At 34.8% G+C, this 18,492-nt stretch overlaps 1 protein-coding gene across 4 annotated transcripts in view; it reads left to right on the forward strand.

The window, feature by feature from the left end:
* Positions 1 to 14,977, forward strand: part of Orc3 (origin recognition complex subunit 3) — a 55,611-nt gene extending 40,634 nt beyond the window's left edge. For 3 of the 4 annotated variants that reach the window (XM_015499240.2, XM_015499223.2, XM_048806582.1), the window contains exons 14-20: positions 3,297 to 3,430; positions 6,254 to 6,333; positions 7,420 to 7,520; positions 11,433 to 11,574; positions 12,403 to 12,519; positions 13,610 to 13,689; positions 14,656 to 14,977. In XM_015499240.2, coding sequence (XP_015354726.1) covers positions 3,297 to 3,430; positions 6,254 to 6,333; positions 7,420 to 7,520; positions 11,433 to 11,574; positions 12,403 to 12,519; positions 13,610 to 13,689; positions 14,656 to 14,761 — 760 coding nt within the window. In that variant the 3' untranslated portion in view covers positions 14,762 to 14,977. The remainder of the gene's footprint in view (positions 1 to 3,296; positions 3,431 to 6,253; positions 6,334 to 7,419; positions 7,521 to 11,432; positions 11,575 to 12,402; positions 12,520 to 13,609; positions 13,690 to 14,655) is intronic. The other variant, XM_015499247.2, reaches the window with a different exon arrangement.
* Positions 14,978 to 18,492: the final 3,515 nt, after the last annotated feature.

An 18,492-nucleotide genomic window follows, 5' to 3' on the forward strand; every position in this document is an offset into this window, starting at 1 on the left:
CTCTCTCTCTCTCTCTCTCTCTCTCTCTCTCTCTCTCTCTCTCTCCCTCTCTAAAAAAAAAAAAAATATATTAAAATATACCCACCAGAATTTTGTTTCACACAATGGTAGAATGTAGATTGATTTGGAATGATTTGTATCTGATAATATTGAATATTAGAACTTAAACTGTTAATCGTTTATTCAGAGCTTTCATAACTTTATAGGTCTGAAACATTTTGCTCTAGTGTATATTGCTGGATATTCCAATTTTTGTTGCTTTTTTTTTTTTTTTTTTTTAAGAAAACTGTAAAACTAAAAGAATTCCAAGTTGGTTAACCAATATAAGAACAGTTTGCATTTTTTCAGCCCATCTTCATTTAACTGTCTGATTTTTTCATTACCTGCTTCTGGCATTTTAGTGGGCTCTAAGTCTGATACAGACTCCCCTCTTGACATCAAGATTATTTTTTTGTTTACTTCCAGTCTTTGGCTTAGACCGATCCTGGAGTTCAGCTTCCAGGTCAGACTGCTGAACCTCAGGTTTTCCGTCATATTTTCTCTCCTACCTGGTATAATATCCTGACTTTAAGTTTGTGGCTCCTATTATTGAGGTTGTTCATCACCATACTGCTGAGCAACCATAGGCTCAACTGGCTGAGAAGATTCATGTTCATCTCATCTTCCTTTAGATTTAGTTGATGATCTTACTTCCTCACTTATATTTCGCATGGGTGAGTCTCAGTGAGAAGGAATGAAGTCTTCAGAAAGAATCAAGATATGACCTTCCTGGCACATTTCAGTTTTTGAGGCCATTTTGAATATGTTGTTTTTTCCATTACATAGTTTAATATATAGGTATTACTTATGTGTATATGGATGTTTACACACCCACACACATTTATCTTTTTTTCACCCACCCCTTTACTCTAATATTTTTATCGTACTTAGATTTTATCACTGTACAGGTGGTCACATCATATGCAACTAATAAATTTCATCTTCCTTTTTATTCTTTGAACTACTTGCTTCTTTTAATTTACTATAGTGACTGGAGTCCAGAATGATATTGAATAATAGAAATGAGAATAGATACCTTTGTTGATTCTGTGTGTGTATAATTTTACTGGAAAAGATTTTAACTAATAACTCTTTGGGGTTGATTAAATTATTATTTCTAATTAGCTTTAGATTAAATCTTGTTTTGTGTGAAACCAGTAGGTACTTGAAAAGGTATAAGATCTTCTAGTACTCTGGAAATAGTAAGAACATAATCTTAGTTGGGCAGGGTGGTGCACTCCTATAATTCCAGCTACTTGGGAGACAGAGGCCAGAGGATGGCAGATTTAAAGCCAGCCTGGTTTACTTAGTAAGACCTTGTCTGAAAATTTAAAAGGCTAGGATATGTATAGTTCAGTGGTAGAGTACTTGTCTAGCATGTGCAAAGCACTGGATTCAATCCTTACTACCACGGAAGGAAGAAAAAAAGAACATAATCTTAGGCTAACAGTAAGAGGAGTAACAAATATCTGAATCTCAGAAAGTTTACATCTGAGGTAAAAGATCTGCCTCTTTCAGTCAAATGCACATTAGAAGTTATGACTACAAAAGTTTGCCTGTTTTCAAAATTATATGACATAATACCTTTTTTTGGTTTTGCATACTGAAGATTAATAATAGACTAGACTTGACCTTCCTCCATGTTCCTTTGTTTGTATCTCAAAGTGGAGGAGAAATGTGGCAGTGTATAGCTGGGAAGTTAATCCTCAATGTATTACTGATATAGGTTAGACCTCCAGCATTACTTCATCTTCTGCTCCCCTCCAAACAAGCCAGTGCCTTTGAATCCTTGGACACTGGAAATACTGACTTTGTCTATTAGATTAAGGCTAAAGCTCAGGTATAATGGATTGTTCAAATGCTTTGAGTTAACTCTCTTAACAGTTTAATTTCATCGGACCAATAGAAAGCAAGAAACTTTAATTAATCTCTAGGGTAATCAAGAATGAAATGTCTTAGCCTATTTTTCTTTGACCTATTAGCTGTCTTTCATTCACAGATAAAAGATTATGCTTTAGATAATTGTTGTAGAAAGAAGAGAATATTTTATGCTATTTCTTAACACTGTGGAAAATTTTTTGTCTACCCCTACCAGTTTCTGTAAACTTAAGTTTATTTTACAAAATGACCATATTCTGGATTTGACTGTGTCTTTATGGTTAATATTAGATCTTAATCTTAATAATTGTAACCTTACATCATTTATATACTTGTGTAATGCAACCACTTAATAATTACTAGTATTGACCCTGGCTCCATTTGATGATGTTATTTGAGTACAGTCTTAATGGAGAAATCCTGTAAATGATGACTCTGAGAACAGGATCCTAATTTTAGATTATCTGTATTTACTCTCCATTTCTTTTTTTATTATTATTATTTTCTTTCTTTTTAAAATATTTTATAGTTGTTGATGGACTTTTTTTCATTTATTCATATGTGGTGCTAAGAATTGGACCCAGCGCCTCACCCATGCTAGGCAAGCACTCTACCACTGAGCCACAACCCCAACCCGTCACTCTCCATTTCTAACAAAGATTTGTTTAAAGTTCAGAGGATTTGCTGGCTGATTTGTAAAGTCCTTAGGAGATTAAAATACAGTTTAAATGGTAATAATTAGAAAAATGATAGTGATACTTATATTTTTGGTCATTTGAAGCAAGCTTGCATTTAGCAAGTCAGATCTTCAGTAGAAATTCTTGAATTCTGTGTACATTTACATCAGAAAGAAAAGGAAACTTAACATAAAATGTCTTAAGTGTCCTAGTTGCCATACTGGATTCTTGAAATGCATTTAAGTCTCCATCTAACATGCAAAATATGACAAGAAAATAAACCTAGGATCAGAGGTGTATAGTAAACTCACTCCGTATTACTAAATTCATACTACCATTACAAACATAGTATGTGTCAAAGCTAGGTTGTGAACCCAGATTTCTGTATATTTTCAAAGCCAAGTATTATGATGAGAACTCTTCAAGAGTACTTCTGAATGTCACATGTGTTGAAGAAAATTGAAGCAAGAGATGTAACTCAATGGTAGAGGGCTTGCGTAGCATGCACAAGGCCTTGGGTTGGATCCCCAGCTCTGCAAAAGCAAGCATTGAAGAAAATCTCTCCCCAAAAACGTCAGTAGCTACTAAGGAAGAACTTACACCATTTTCTTCTAAACAGAAACATTTAATATAGAGAAAATATTTTTGAATTTTTTAAATTTTGCAGTTATATTACATTTTCTTTCACTGATTCTTTTCTAGGATGTTGGCAAAGGATGATCTGATGACCATACTTCAGAAATGTTTCAAGGTTTTTAAATCCTCTTCTGAAAAGCAGCTTGGCAGCACAGCAAAGAGAATAGAGGAGTTCCTGGCCCAGTTTCAGAGCCTTGATGGTGAGAGTATAATATCCTGCCAACTCTACTGGTTGTGATAGTCATTTAACCAAAAGGACATGGAAAACCCCTCCTGATATGCTGAGAGATGAAGAGATAAAATAGTTCTTGATCATTCAGTATACCAGGCCTGAGAATGTCACATCTTAACCAAATGCTTCCCTTCTAGATTTGGTTTAATCAATGAAGAGTATCAAACAGGCAGGAAAATTTTATTTTTCTTCACACACACAGTTTGGAGGACTTGTCTTTAAAAAAGCAACAAAAAGAAATGGAAAAGATTAGAGAGTAGCAGGGCATCACTATTGATGACTCCTTTTAGATGTTTTTTCTTAAACATTTCATCATATTCTTTATAGATTTCAAAAAGACTGCATAAATCATTTGTAAGCCTGAAAAATTAATAGCTATGAACTGCTTTCACAGCAGTGAGGCTCATTAGTATGCTGATTACCAAATATGCACGGGGCTTGCTTTAATCGGATTTACAGAACCTTGAATCTTTCAGTCCTAAATGAACTGAGACAACCTGGCACTCCTCAGTGTTGGAGGTTCAGAGTTTCTTTTATTTTTGGTGACTGTGACATGATTATTTATATTTTCTGAATACTTGGGGTTCCTGACTATGTGTAGGTAGGTAGTCATGTTCTGTTCCCTAGTGCTTCAGGTCTTCTGTGTTCTAATGGGACCCACAGATTGATACTGATAAGTAACTTTTCCTGGGCTTTATCTTGCTCTATTTCTAGCACCAGCACATGGTGCTAGGAAAAATATGGGTTATGTAACTTTTACTTTTCCCCTATTAAGGTGAAGTTTTTAATGAAATATGGGGAAGGAGGTAGTTGGGTATTTACAAGCATATAGAGATGGCATGGTGAAGATATCTTAATTGGAATATCCATTTTAATCCTTTTATGTTTCCCAAGTATTTCTTCGTGTTGAAAATCTTTTGGATTTAGGGCTGGGGGTGCTGAGGATATAGCTCAGTGGTAGATTGCTTGCCTTATATGTGTAAGACCCTGAGTTCAATTCCCAGTACTGGCAAGAAAAAATCTTTTAGGTTTAGAAAGCATTTTTTGCAGGAAATCTTTCCATGTCTGCCTATAGCTCTAGTACAAAGCACCTGATGGGTGCTCAGTTCTAGAAGATGAAAGCAAAAATTTCCCTGACTAGAGTGGCAGATATAGACAGAGTGAGGAAGTTTTCCATGGGCATTAAAGGGGTTCCTCCACATCCTATATTTCTCTCACCACCATAGCATAATCTGAACCACTTTTCAGACCATGGAAATTTCAAGAGCAAGAAGTTAAGAGAATTTAGTCAAATTGAAATCAAAACTGAAGTCCATGAAGACAATAACTTGTTTGAGGCTGCACATCTACCTAGTGGCAGCACCCAGACTAAATAGCTCACTTCTCTTCACAGCCCAGCTTATTGTTTGTTTTGTTTTTTTTCTCACCAATTCATAAATTTAATGCGCAGAGAGAGGCCACCCTTACGGACACAGACAGGGCAAAAAACCTAGAAGAATATAAGATAAATTAGGTAACTTTCAATCTAGTGAATAAAGTCTGTGATATTCTAGCACTATATAAAGGAATGTAATTTTTTCAAATGGGAAGTTTGAAGATTAAGATGATTAGAACCCTATTAAGAATTTGCACCGGGTGCATTGATGCACACTTATAATCCCAGTGGCTCAGGAGGCTGAGACAGGAGGATCTCGAGTTCAAAGCCAGCCTTAGCAATGGAGAGGTACAAAGCAACTTAGTGAGACCCTGTCTCTAAATAAAATACAAAATTGGGCTGGACATGTGGCTCAATTGTCAAGTGCCCAAGTTTAATCCCCAGGACCCCCCAAAATAAAAATAATTTAAAAAGAATAAAGAATTTTACAAATTATAGCTAAACCACTCTCTTGAAGAAATGGCTTGAATTTTTAGTAATAAGTTAACATTAGTAACAAAGTGTAATTCAAACTCCCCACATTAAATAAATAGAAATATTTGACTATATGCTATCTCTGGCTCCTTATCAGTTAGGGAGGGTTAAGTAGGGCAGAAAATTATATCAGCTCTATTTTTAAGACAGCTACATGTTAATAAAATGTAATAAAGAATTTAATAGCTGTTTTAACCTAGTATCTTCCTTGAGCAAGGAATTATTTATAGCTAAAAGAAATTTCTTTCAGAATCATATATATTCTGTAGCTACATCCTTCTGTCGTAAGATTTGGGTCATGTGTCATGCAAGTGTCAGGTTCCCAAAACATACCCGCACTTGGAAGAAGGTATCAGAACTTCATGCTCTACAGGAGCAGTTGTACAATTACTGGTTAGTGGATTATTTCGCAACTTTTGCATACTACCCTCTTTATACTCAATGTTATATTAAAAATAGTGAATTGGGTGGTTGAAAACCAGATTTGTCAGGTTGTAGATTATATTGTTTACAATCTTGATATAGTCAAAGGAAAATGGTTAAAGTTTGTATGATTTTTAACAAAGGTATTTATAATAGCACAAATATTTGAGACTTTCTGCTGTTGATTTGAGGGGAGTTTGGTTTCATTGCTTTGTTTTCATTATGGTAACACTTTAAATTCAGTAGCTAGGTTTTAAAAACCTTGCTACAGCATAAATTACGAAACATTTATTGACCTTCAGTTTCTGGCAGAAATATCATTTATATGATGGAACCTTGATCCCTTGCCACATTTGAAAAAAAGAAATGGGTGAAAATCTTACTTCCTTTGGATTAGTACAACTGTTCTCTTGTCTTGGATTTGCACTAATTGCTATATTATTTGTTTTGTATTAAAAGCAGATGCCAAAGAGGAAGAAGATGCTTCTGGGTCACAGCCAAAGGGCCTTCAGAAGACAGATCTCTATCATCTTCAGAAGGTCAGATCTCTTTTTTTTTTTTCCTTTTAGCTGCATCATGTCATGTTCCCCTTTTTCACTTTGTCCTCTAGATTTGTCTGGATGTTTTTGTTTTCATTTTAAACCACAGCCAGGAACAATGCAGACTTTGTAACTCACTTATAAATCAAACATCCTGTTTATCCTACTGCCATCCTCAACTGCACTTGTACACTCTGCAATTTACTAGTCAACTAGGTGGAAACTGTTCCAATAGACTCAGAGAAACAGAATTAACTAGCAACAAGGGAAATGTGGAAGCATGGTTGCCCCCCCCCAAAAAGAATCTGATTATTTATCTGGTGAATTTATTTTTCTGTTTGATCAAACTGAAAGATTCAAAAGAGCCTAACTCATTAGTTTTAGATATTTATTTTAGTTTTTTCATGCATATTCATAATATAGAACACAAATTGAGCTACAGTATGTCCAAAATATTCTTTTGTAAAAAAAGGTTGTTTGTTTAGTTGGAGGTAGATATAATACCTTTATTTTATTTATTTATATGTGGTGCTTCACATGTGCTGGCGAGTATTCTACTGCTGAGCCACAACCCCAGCCGCAATATATTCTTTTTCAGATAGTTCTAACTTTAGGATCTTGATTGTCAAAATGAAGAATTTTCTCTACCATGATACCAAGTTAGACAAATGTAGTATGAAGTTTCATTCTTCACAAGAAAACACATGGAATCTATTCTGTTAGTATGGCTTTATGCAAGGTCATGGTAATGATAGTTCTCTTCTTCCTCATCTCTTCCTCCTTTTCTTTTTCCCTTTCTTCTTTGAACTAATGTGTTGTGAATAGTGAGCACTCTGCTACACAACTTACTAATAAAGTGAACTGCCCTTTCCTCTCTCCCTGAAAACCCACTGATGTATATTTAAAGCAGTACATCTGAGAGGAGAGATTCTTGCTAGACCCTACAAATAAAAAAGTAACACCCATTTTGATCTGTATATCCTCCTTAAGCAAAGGGCATCAGCTATCTCCACCTGAGTAGCAGAGATCCCTCTGAAAAATTTTCTATCTCAGAATCACCATGAAAGGTATTCTTTCACCTTTTAGTCCTTATTGGAAATGAAGGAGTTGAGAAGAACAAGTAAGAAGCAAACCAGGTTTGAAGTACTCAGAGAAAAAGTTGTGAACTTCATTGACTGTCTGGTGAGGTGAGTCTCTAGCTATTTTTATGAGTCATGCTATTTTTTTAAATAATACTGGCATAATAGCTGTCCATCACCAATCCAGGATTCTTTTTCTCCTGGCCAGTGTAGAATTTTAATTTCAATTCCTTTTTTTTATTTGTTTGTTTGTTTGTTTGTTATTAAAATACCTAATCAAATGACTTAGCTTATTCTTTACTGTCGGTTCAAGAACACCAGTTTAAGTTTAATTTTTAGTTTATTAGGCCAGGTGGGAAGAGTCAGGGAGTTAGAAAGTGTTTTCCCCTTTCTAATAACAAAGTGTTTATATTACACTTCAGCATTGCTATACCTTTACTAGTACTGAATGTTGGATTTGGGCCAAACCCAGAAAAAAGGCTGAGCAAGCTACCCATGCTGCTCCATTTTGTCTAATTCTAAAGACAGTGCAACTACAATCGGCATTAAATTCATGTTGAGGCATCTACTTAGTAAATGCAGAAGTCTACCAATCAACCATTTATTTTACAATGATTCCTTCTTGGGAAATCCAGATTATTCTGAATCATGGATTGCCCAGAAGCCAGCTTTATGGTTCATGCTTTTAAAAAAAAAAGAAGAAGAAGAAGAAAAGAAAAGAAAGAAAAAGGTATACAAAAGGAAATGATTTAATAGTTAAAAAGAGAAAAATAATTATCAGTTTATTATTTTTTAATGGCAGTTCATACATTACTCACTAAACAGAAAAAAAGTACTGGAAAAAACAGCTGCTCGGTTATTGAACACAGTGATTTTCTGACAGATAAACATGCTTTTCCAAAAAGTGATGTCTCCGTTTTCTAAGATCATGGGGCCAGAATCATTGTTTCTAGTTATTGGGAAGAATTTATTAATGCTATGAAAGTGGCAAAATTATGACAAGCAGAAGGTTAAAGAGAAATGTGTCATATGAACTGTAATTCATTCTGCTGTCATATATAAAGACAAGAGAGAGAGAAATGTATCATAACAAAATGATGCACTCCAATATTGAACTGACGTACTGGTCAAGAATTTCATTTTAGAACTGATAGAGGTAACTGCCCTATGAGGTTTTCTGTTCTTATAGTTTCTATCCCCAAGCTCTTGACTCTTCCCTTTCGCCAAGTTGTGACTAAGAATTTTTCCATGTGATTTAGAATCATCTGTAAGCCAGACGTCAGTTTCCTGAGTTCTTACAAGTTCCAAATCGTAGGCTGTGAAGTAAAACCATCCATTCCCCCTTTCATGATCTTTGACCTAATATGCCTGACTTTTTAATGTTTCTGAACAGTTAGTTATTGAAATAATGCTGAGCATGATTGAAATGTGTTCTGTTGTAAAACTACAAAATATTCTATAAGAATTTATTATCTTTACTAAGATTTTCTATCATAAAAAGAGATTAGGATTGTAAACTAAAAGGAAGTGGGGAATCATATATCAGCTAAAGCCCAGAGAAAGGTATGGCTACCTGTGTCACATAGTCCTAATCTCCTGACATCTGCCAAAAGGCCCTCCCCATTTCTGCACATTGCCTTGAAGGAGAACACTACAGATGTTTGAATAGAGTTTGGAGTTCTGGAGAATATAAGCCATTGACTTAAGGAGATGGTAGGTTCACAGTAGATCAGGAACATCTCTTGGCAAAAATACTGACAGATCTGAGATTAAGTTGCCAAATGCAAAGAATTAAGAAAAAAAAAGCTGCCACTTTCTAAGTTGCTATTTTCACCAAAATCAAGCTTTGACTTTATAGCCCTTGTTGATAAAAATCTTAACAGTTCCCTCAGAGGTATCTCTTTGAGGAAAGGTCTAACATTTGTTGTAAACTCTAACCTAAATCCAGATGAACATCACGAAGTATTCTGGTGCCAGATTCATTGCTTCTTTCTTATCAAAGCAAATCAGTTGCCCAAGCAATGGCATTTTTATGCCAATCCCCAAGTATACAGTTGGACAAAAATTCCTGTGTATGGTGCTGGTGTATTACTATTATTCAATGAATGTAACCTAGTGGAAACAAAATTTTCCTTTTGATGGAGATTCTTTGAGAATCTCGAAAAGGTGTTTTGACTTGGTATTTGTCTGAGTTTTTAAACATTACTTGAAAACAGGAAAAGGAACGGAAGTACAAATGTAAGACAGTAATTTGAGTTTCTATAATCATCTCTATCCAATTGCCTTGTTAAATATCCAGTCTTTATTACTTAGCAGGAACTTCAGCAAGGTCTTTTAGTGATAGCCATGATAATGTTTGGGAGTAAGTGTATGAAATTGGTATAGGAAGAGTTTATATGGTCAGTAATTACAAATTGGTAACTAGCCATCCAAGGAGGCAGTCAGCATCACAGAAGTCATTTTCTCAGCGAATTTAACTCAGTCTTGAGTAATTGAGATAGTAAAATGTTAGTCTTTAGTGAGGATCAAGTCAAAATCATACTCTTTGCAAATGGGTTTTGTTCCAGTGGACTCTGGAGAAGGAACAGCACCTAGAAATGGGATGAGTAGGTCAGGAGCTCTTGAGAAAGGAGGAGAGAGATGGTGAGGAATGATGTGCATGTTGAATGTCCTTTTGCTTCCTATCTTTTTTCAAAACCACTGACCTAACCAGAGTAGAGCAAATATAGAAGGCTTTTCTAGGAAGTGTGGTAACTTTTCCAAAAGGAGGACAGAAAGTTAGGAAGAAGAGAAATTATTTCATTATTCCAGGAGAGGAGAAATAACATCTCCTGTGGCTGAACTAGGGTAGCTGCTTGATTTGCTCTGCCTACACTAATTGCAAAAGATCTGACACAGTCTGTAATGTGGCTAACAGACTTTAAGCTCAGGACTGAATTAAGCCCTGGGAATCTTCTTTATGAAGGCATGTGAGTTAACTAATCTAGTTCGTAGCTTATTACTGTTTTCGATTGTGTATGCCAAAGCTCCATTCCAGTTCACTACTCTCCAGGCCACCTAAGAATAATGTTACTGTCATGTCACAGACCAGCTGATAGGCTCATACTTTTTTGGGGAGAGGTACCAGGGCCAGGGATTAAACTCAGGGGCATTTGATCACTGAGCCACATGCCCGGCCCTATTTTGTATTTTATTTTGAGACAGATTCTCACTGAGTTGCTTAGCACCTCACTTTTGCTGAGGCTGGCTTTGAACTTGAGATCCTCCTGCCTCAGCATCCTGAGCCACTGGGATTACAGGCTTGCACCATTGTGTCTGGCCTAGGCTCATACATTCAAAGTAAACCTTTTAATGCCTTATTTTTAAAGTTTAGATTTTATTAAAATTGATTTGCCATCTAGCTTGTAAGTGAAAAATTAAAGAATTCTGAGATAATGTGGCTTTTTTAACAATTGATATTTTATTGAAGTTTTTTTAACACACTGAAACTAAAATTTTAGCAGCCTTTACTGATGCTAAAGTAAAAATTAATCATAGTATATAGTAACTCTTTCCTTGAAAGATATCAACTAAAATATTTTTTGTGATCCAAAATGAATTTCCTCAAATTAATTCCAGGCTTGAGGCTGTGTATAACATTGCCAAAAAAGCCAAATGCTTGCTGTGTTAGAGAATGGATACCTCAGTTTTCTGAATAATTTTTAATTTAAGAAATTTGTTAATATTTTAAGAAATTCCACTTTAAAGTGAGAAGAAATATAATATATGTTCATTTGTTTCTGAAGATTTAATTCAGAATTGAGATATGTAGTTTCTTGTATTGTAAACAACCTAGAAGTAGTGTTTAAAAGTATTACATGGATTTTTGCCCTGGATCCAATACTTGAATTTTGTTTCTTTTGCTGTTGATTTTGCTTTTTAATAAATTGTTCAGTCCCTTCATAGAGGATTGACAAAACTGTTATTAAAAATAAACCTATGCTAACCTAAAAGCTGATAACCTGACTCGGAATGTTTCAGAGAATACCTTCTGCCTCCTGAGACTCAGCCTCTGCACGAGGTGGTGTACTTCAGTGCTGCCCACACTCTTCGTGAGCACTTAAATGCTGCTCCACGTATCGCCCTCCACACTGCACTGAATAATCCTTATTTTTATATAAAGGTAAGAAGCAGATTCTGATCTCTCACAGCTGAGCTTAGGCCAAGACTACATTGCCACAAAAATATTGCAAGTTTTCAGTTCTGTTTTAATGAGCAGAGAATAAGTAGCTCAGGGTTGGTGGTAGTAGAAAGCATGGATAATTTCATATTTAAAGAACAATAATAATCACAATTATTTTTGATATATAAATCACAAATGTAAAACTTACAAAGTTTATCTTCTTTGCTAGTAGTAGCTCACAAAAGAAAAGTATGATTTCAGTAGCATTTGGGAAGGTAGGCTATCCTGTGCAGCTCATGTATGTGAGATTTTGTTTCTTAATAAAGAACCATAATTTCAAATATGTTGAAAAAACAGGTGGTTTCTACAGAATGATATGCATTGTTGAGAACTGTCTTTTGAGAGATGACTTATATCCCTAGTAGTGAAATGTTGATATTTATTAATACAATGTAAAAATTGCTAAATTAAGCTAATTGCAAATGTTGAGAGTCATTTTAATGAATATTCCCAAAGAGTTCTTTAAACTTTATACAGTTAGAAATGCACTGTGGTCTTGGAAAATAACTTAAGATTAAAGTGAAAAATGTGCTTGTACTCATCCTGGGACTGTTTCTCTAGTAACTAGGAGTTGGAGGTATTATGACCCAGACCTGAACCTAAATAAGAACTAGCTAACAATTATTGAAGAGTTCATTCACTAAATAAAGAAAACCAAGATTCCACTTACTAATTTACTAAATTTAAGTTAGGAGGGGTTTACTAGTAATCAGATTTTGTTCTTTATCCTTTCTTAAAGGCGGTTACCTTACTTCACTTATTTTTTAGAATGAAGCACTGAAAAGTGAAGAAGGCTGCATTCCAAATATTGCCCCTGACATCTGCATAGCTTATAAACTGCACCTGGAGTGTAGCAGGCTAATCAACCTTGTGGACTGGTCAGAGGTAGGTCAGAGAGAAAAGAGAAAGCTGTATATAGAATATGTAGAATATTTTTATACTTTCAAGCTCATCTTTTACCTTTTTTAATGCCTTGGTTTTATTTGGAAAGCATAAATTGCCTCATACTTCAAAAGTTCTTTAGGAAATAGCTGCTCAGCAATCCTCACTCCAAATCTCCTGCTCTCTGATCCTTCATTCTTCAAATGAAGCCAATTCTATATTCATGCCAGGTCAAAATAAGTATGTGATCTAACCTTAGTACTTAGCATTTAAGCAAAGCTAAGCAGTTAGGTCAGTTCTATGGTATTCCACAAAATATAGTATTAACTAGCATTTCCTTACTTTCATGAAAAAAAAATTGGAATGATTGTGCAATAGATTTAGCAATCAGGAAATATAAGGAATACTTGGCGGGGTTGGGGATGGTGGCTCAAGCGGTAGCGTGCTCGCCTGGCATGCGTGCGGCCCAGGTTTGATCCTCAGCACCACATACAAGCAAAGATGCTGTGTCCGCCGAAAACTAAAAAATAAATAAATAAATATTAAAATTCTCTCTCTCTTTAAAAAAAAAAAAAGGGAATACTTGGCAAGGAAATGGACAACTCTTGTTATTCTTTAAAATAACTTTTTTTTTTCCCTCCTCAGCATAGTATTACAAAGATCTTAACTCTTTTGAAGGCTCTATATCATCAGTAAAAAGTATCCACAATTAGCTGCTTCCAAGAAAAATAGGCATTTTCCATTTTCCTGGGTTAAGGGAGATTTGGGAGTAGAGGATACAGGACTCTGCCTTTTAACATTAATTTGCTTTGTTTCTTGTTTTTCTTTGCCTACTTCTTAGTTCTTAGAAACAAAATTATTAAGGAGTCATTACCTTGTACTCTTTTAATGTATAACTGATTTAAAATGATCATGGAGTATAATTCTGAAAATCTGAAATTTGGTATAAAGAAAAAAGAAATGTGCTAGCTATCAGCAGCAGCAACAGTATTATTAAGCCTGGCTTAATTATAGTACCATCAAAGGAAGTGTAGTAAAAGATATTTGGCAACTGTAGAGATTTTTATTTTCTTCTGTCTTATGTACTCAAAAGGCTTTTGCAACAGTTGTGACAGCTGCTGAAAAGATGGAATCAAATTCTGCAACTACAGAAGAGATGAATGAAATTATCCAGTATCCTTTTAAAATCAATTTCACAATGTCCAGCTATAGAGTGTAAGTTTATAGTTTCTCAGGCGTAGAGGTAAAACATGAGTTTAGCATGCAAGAGGACAAGAGTTTAATCCCCAGCCTCAAAAAATAAGGTTTAGTTTCTCCAGGTCTATATTGTAGATTCATAAGGACATGTTAATATTAACCATACCATTCTAAGAATAACTTAAATTTGTAAATATTCTGAATTTAATCTACAATGAGGTCAAACCCATATTATTTGGTTTCAAATTTATGTTATTTCAAAGTTTACCAAAAAAAGAAACCATCATTATTGAATTTTAAGAGAGAGAATTTTTTTAATATTTATTTTTTAGTTTTTCAGTGGACACAACATCTTTTATTTTTATGTAGTGCTGAGGATTGAACCCAGCGCCCCGCGCATGCTAGGTGAGCGCACTACCGCTTGAGCCACATCCCCAGCCCCAATGAATTTTCTACTTTTCTATTGTACTTTTAGAAGTTGTGGGGAGTAGCAATTTTTTTTGGTGGCGGGGGGGTACCAGGGACTGAACTCAGGGGCACTCATCCACTGAGCCATATCCCCAGCCCTATTTTGTATTTTTATTAGAGACAGGGTCTCACTGAGCCACTTAGTACCTTGCTGTTGCTGAGGCTGACTTTGAACTTGTGATCCTCCTGTCTCAGCCTCCTGAGCCACTGGGATTACAGGTGTGCGCCACTGCACCCTGGCGTAAGTAGCAATTTTTATACTATGTGAAAAATTAGATTTGGGTGCTTTCCATTAATGTCTTATTGACAATAGATTCTAATTACATGTAATGTTTTCCAGTAAGATTTATAGTGTAATTTAGGAAGAATGTTTTTCAGCTATGTATTAATTTGCAAACTAATATTTTAACATTGAAATTTTAACCTTTTTGTCAAAAATAGAACATGGCCAATTTCCTTAGCTAGAATTTGCAGTGCTCGGTTTATTAGAGCTGTTTCTGAACTAGAACTTTTAGGATTTATAAAACCTACCAAACAGAAGACTGACCATGTGGCAAGGCTAACATGGGGAGGCTGTTAGAATGCAAATGAATGAAGCCAGTTGTATCGTGTACCTTAAGGGCAGAAGGAGACTACTAGTCATATTTACATGCCATTAGAGACTGCTGAGAAGACAATGTGTAGCCCTCCCTTTTGATGTTTAACCAGAAAGTAGAATTTTAATCTCAAGCAGGTTTATATCAAAGAATCTTTGTAATATTTTAGAATCTAACAAATAAACATGCTTGCATTATAACTAAAACCTCTCATGAATTATCATTGTACAAAGTCACTAAACCAAATCATTCTTGGACTTATGCTGTCTAAATAGAATAAATTTCTTTATCCAGTAATGTAAAGTATTTGTAATTGGTATACATTACAAATGTACCTTGTTCCTCTATTTCTTTCATTGGCTTTCCTCACTGGTATATTGTACAGTAAGTCATAACATAAATATCCTGCAAGTTTGTTTCTTATGGTAAAACTTCCTCTGCCTCCCCATGTCCTTTAGTCTTAGAACTTTCAAGGTCTCAGGCTGTTTGGCTTTATGCTTATAGACATTAGAGAATATTATATTCTACTTTCATATGACCAGTCATGGAGTGTTATATCCAGTAAAGCCTATACAAATCATGTCCCAGACTTACAGAACTGAGGTAAGGAAACTAACATTAAGATGCAATGATATCTGGATGTCTTCCTTGGAAAGAACTCATTAAGAAATATTTAAACAAAGATATATATATATATAAAGCTCATTGTTTAATGTTCTATTCCAAGAGAATTCTGGGACTTTTCTAATATACCACAATTACCAGGCCAGTGTTGTTGGGGAAAAAGGGGTCCACGTATAGGAAAAACTGTTTGCATTAGCAAACCATAGTATTAACTATGTAATTACAGGTTTTGTGCATATTTTGAGAACAATTTCAGTATATAACTGAACATTATTAATTCTAGAGTGTAAAAGGGGATATTAATATGGGTTTAAAATAACAAATGCCTTAGAAATCTAGGAACAAGATGGATTTTAATGAAATTTATAAGTGTTGTCCCCCATACCCAACTACAAAACATAAAATTGCTATATGAAATATCATCTGTCCCCCAAATACACTGTTAAAAATGTTCCCAAGGCTATTAAAAAAATAAATAGAAGCCCTGGGTACCAGAAATAATCAATTGCAAGCCAGAGCAGAAAGTGTCTAGCCCCTTAGAAAGACCATTCATTACCACAGTAGCATTGATCAGGATAGTATCTTACTGTCTTCACCTCAAAGATGCCAAAACTTATTCATCAAAATGTAAACACTTATGCATAGGCATAACAGTACTGTCAACTTGAAAGTTAATAACTTGTGATATACAAAGTGTAAACTAAAAAAAAAAAATAATAATACTTTATCAAAATCCTGGAATCAGGGCATGAAGCAGATTCTCCAACAAATGGACATGATGAAGATAATCAAGTTTCTGTTTGTGAAATGCATGAATTTCTATGATTTATCTTTAAGCAATAACCCAGGCTTTTTCTGATATTCTAGTCATTTTCCTCCAAAGAGCCCTCAACTACATTTTTTTATTGTTTTTAAACAATGGGTAGTAAAAATCTAGGGAAACAATGTACAAATGATTTTAAGGATTTTTCATCTATTGCCTCTTTGAGGCCATCAGCCATGAGGCAGGTTTCCCAGTACTCCCATGTTGTATTAATGAGGACACCATTAATATGTACAGTATGGTTTCCTGCAGCTTTCAGATGACAGATGAGCACCAGATGAAATTTAGAAAACTTTAAAACACTCATCTTACAGTATAAGATATAAAATTACTAGTCTTAAGACTAGCAAATTCACATGTCTGAAAGCAGAGATTTCCTGAGATGAAAAGGTAACCCTACTTTAATTTTGCTATGCACTTACTGAGTTCATGCAATCTAAATGTATATCATGCACTGAACCATGTTGAGGTAATAAATCCACAGTCAAGCTCTGGGGCATGCCTATGAATTTATTAACGTTTAGGGAAATTAAGAGTGGGCAAAAGAAGACTGAGCAGCAGCAGCCAATAGAGGAAAATCGGGCAAGTGTAATATCTTACAAGCCAACTGAAGAGTTTCAAGGTTGAATGCTGTTTATGATTAGACTTCACAAATCTTCAGTGACTTAATATAGGCATCACCTATCAGGTCAGGTAAGCATGTGTCCAAAATTGACACTAATCCTGGAAAGGCCATACATTGTATAATATCAACTTTTGTTCTGACACAGAAGTTTTAACCTGAAAATTAAAATTTTTAGGCCCAACTTCTAGCCTACAGTTATTTCAGATGCCTAGATTAAATCAGTGGTAGCACAAATATTCAAAAAAGGCCTGGGTCTTCCCAGTTAGACTCTTGATTGAATCCCAAGGGTGAACGGACTAATAAAAAAACTTATGTTGACAAACGGGAGAACCTCAATGTGGATACAATATAAGTATTTCAAATAGGGTAATGGTATCAAGCTTATTTGTGTAGAAGTACATATTTTTATGAGATGCATTTTTAATAACTTTTACACGTTGGTAGACTATTCTTTCAACTTTTCTGTGTTTGAGCTTTTTCCTAATAAAAAAAGTTGGTGAAAGCGGGGAGAGGCAGTAAATAGGAGGATGTTTAGAAAAATTTTGAGTTTAGCTTAGTAACAGTAAAATAGAGTAATAGCTGGATGAGGAATATAGGATCAAAAGGTTTTTAATAACATTTTCTTTATTTGGGAATGATCTACAAGAGAGAAAACGGATGCAGGAGAGAAGATAGCTGGAACTGTGTCTTTGAATGAGATGTGAGTTTGTATGTGATGCGACTTTGTATGTAATTCTTACATAGTACTAATGCATCACAGAGTAGACAGGGACAAAATTCGGCTTTAGCAGAATATTCACTTATTAATACTAGAGCAGAGAAGTGGAACAACCCAAATGAGGTAGAGACAACTGTTTCCAACTCTAGCTGCTTGGATCATATCTGCAAAATGTATTTTACCGATTCCAGTGGTCTTCTTTTCCTAGGTCTTCTAATGCAGTTTATAGGGGTGGGGGCCTTACGATCTTTTTTTTAAAAAGAAAGCTCTTCAGGTAGTATTGTAAATGCAATCACTGTCTGTTTAGAAATCATGTTCATTAGTCATGTCAAAGTCTTGATATTTTAAACCTCCGATATTTTTTTCAAATGCCTATTTTTCCTCAACAATACAAAGAATTCTACCTTATTTGTACCCTTGCTAATCAGATTCACTCAACACATATTATTATAGTAAGGCAAGTACGGCTCTATATCATAACTGCCTTTTACTAAAATAATGACATAGTACACTGAATTATGTGACTACTTATTATGAGGAATTTCGGGTCTCTTTGGGAATTAAGAATCCCTAGGCAGCTAATACAGTTCTTTTCACTGAGATAAATTGGTATATGGACTATAGTAAATCAACTACTGAGTCCACATAATTTTAACTAAATCCAAGAATCCTGTACATTAACTTTCTTGAATTCTCTTAGACTACTACTTATTTTAAATGTAAAATAGAACTTTTTGGTAAGATAATACAGAAATTTAGCTGTGAAGGAAAGTTTAATGAAGTTATATCTAAAATTGAAACTCTTATGACTTTTCAGATTGCTAGCATTTTTTTCCCGTTCAGCTGATTTTGCCTTCCAAACATAAAAATTTGTTAACAGCTGGGTTTTATCAGTGAAAATTCACAAATGCTTATTTAACAAAAG

Source organism: Marmota marmota, unplaced genomic scaffold, assembly GCF_001458135.2.
Source record: "Marmota marmota marmota unplaced genomic scaffold, marMar, whole genome shotgun sequence".
Taxonomy (NCBI): Eukaryota; Metazoa; Chordata; class Mammalia; order Rodentia; family Sciuridae; genus Marmota; species Marmota marmota.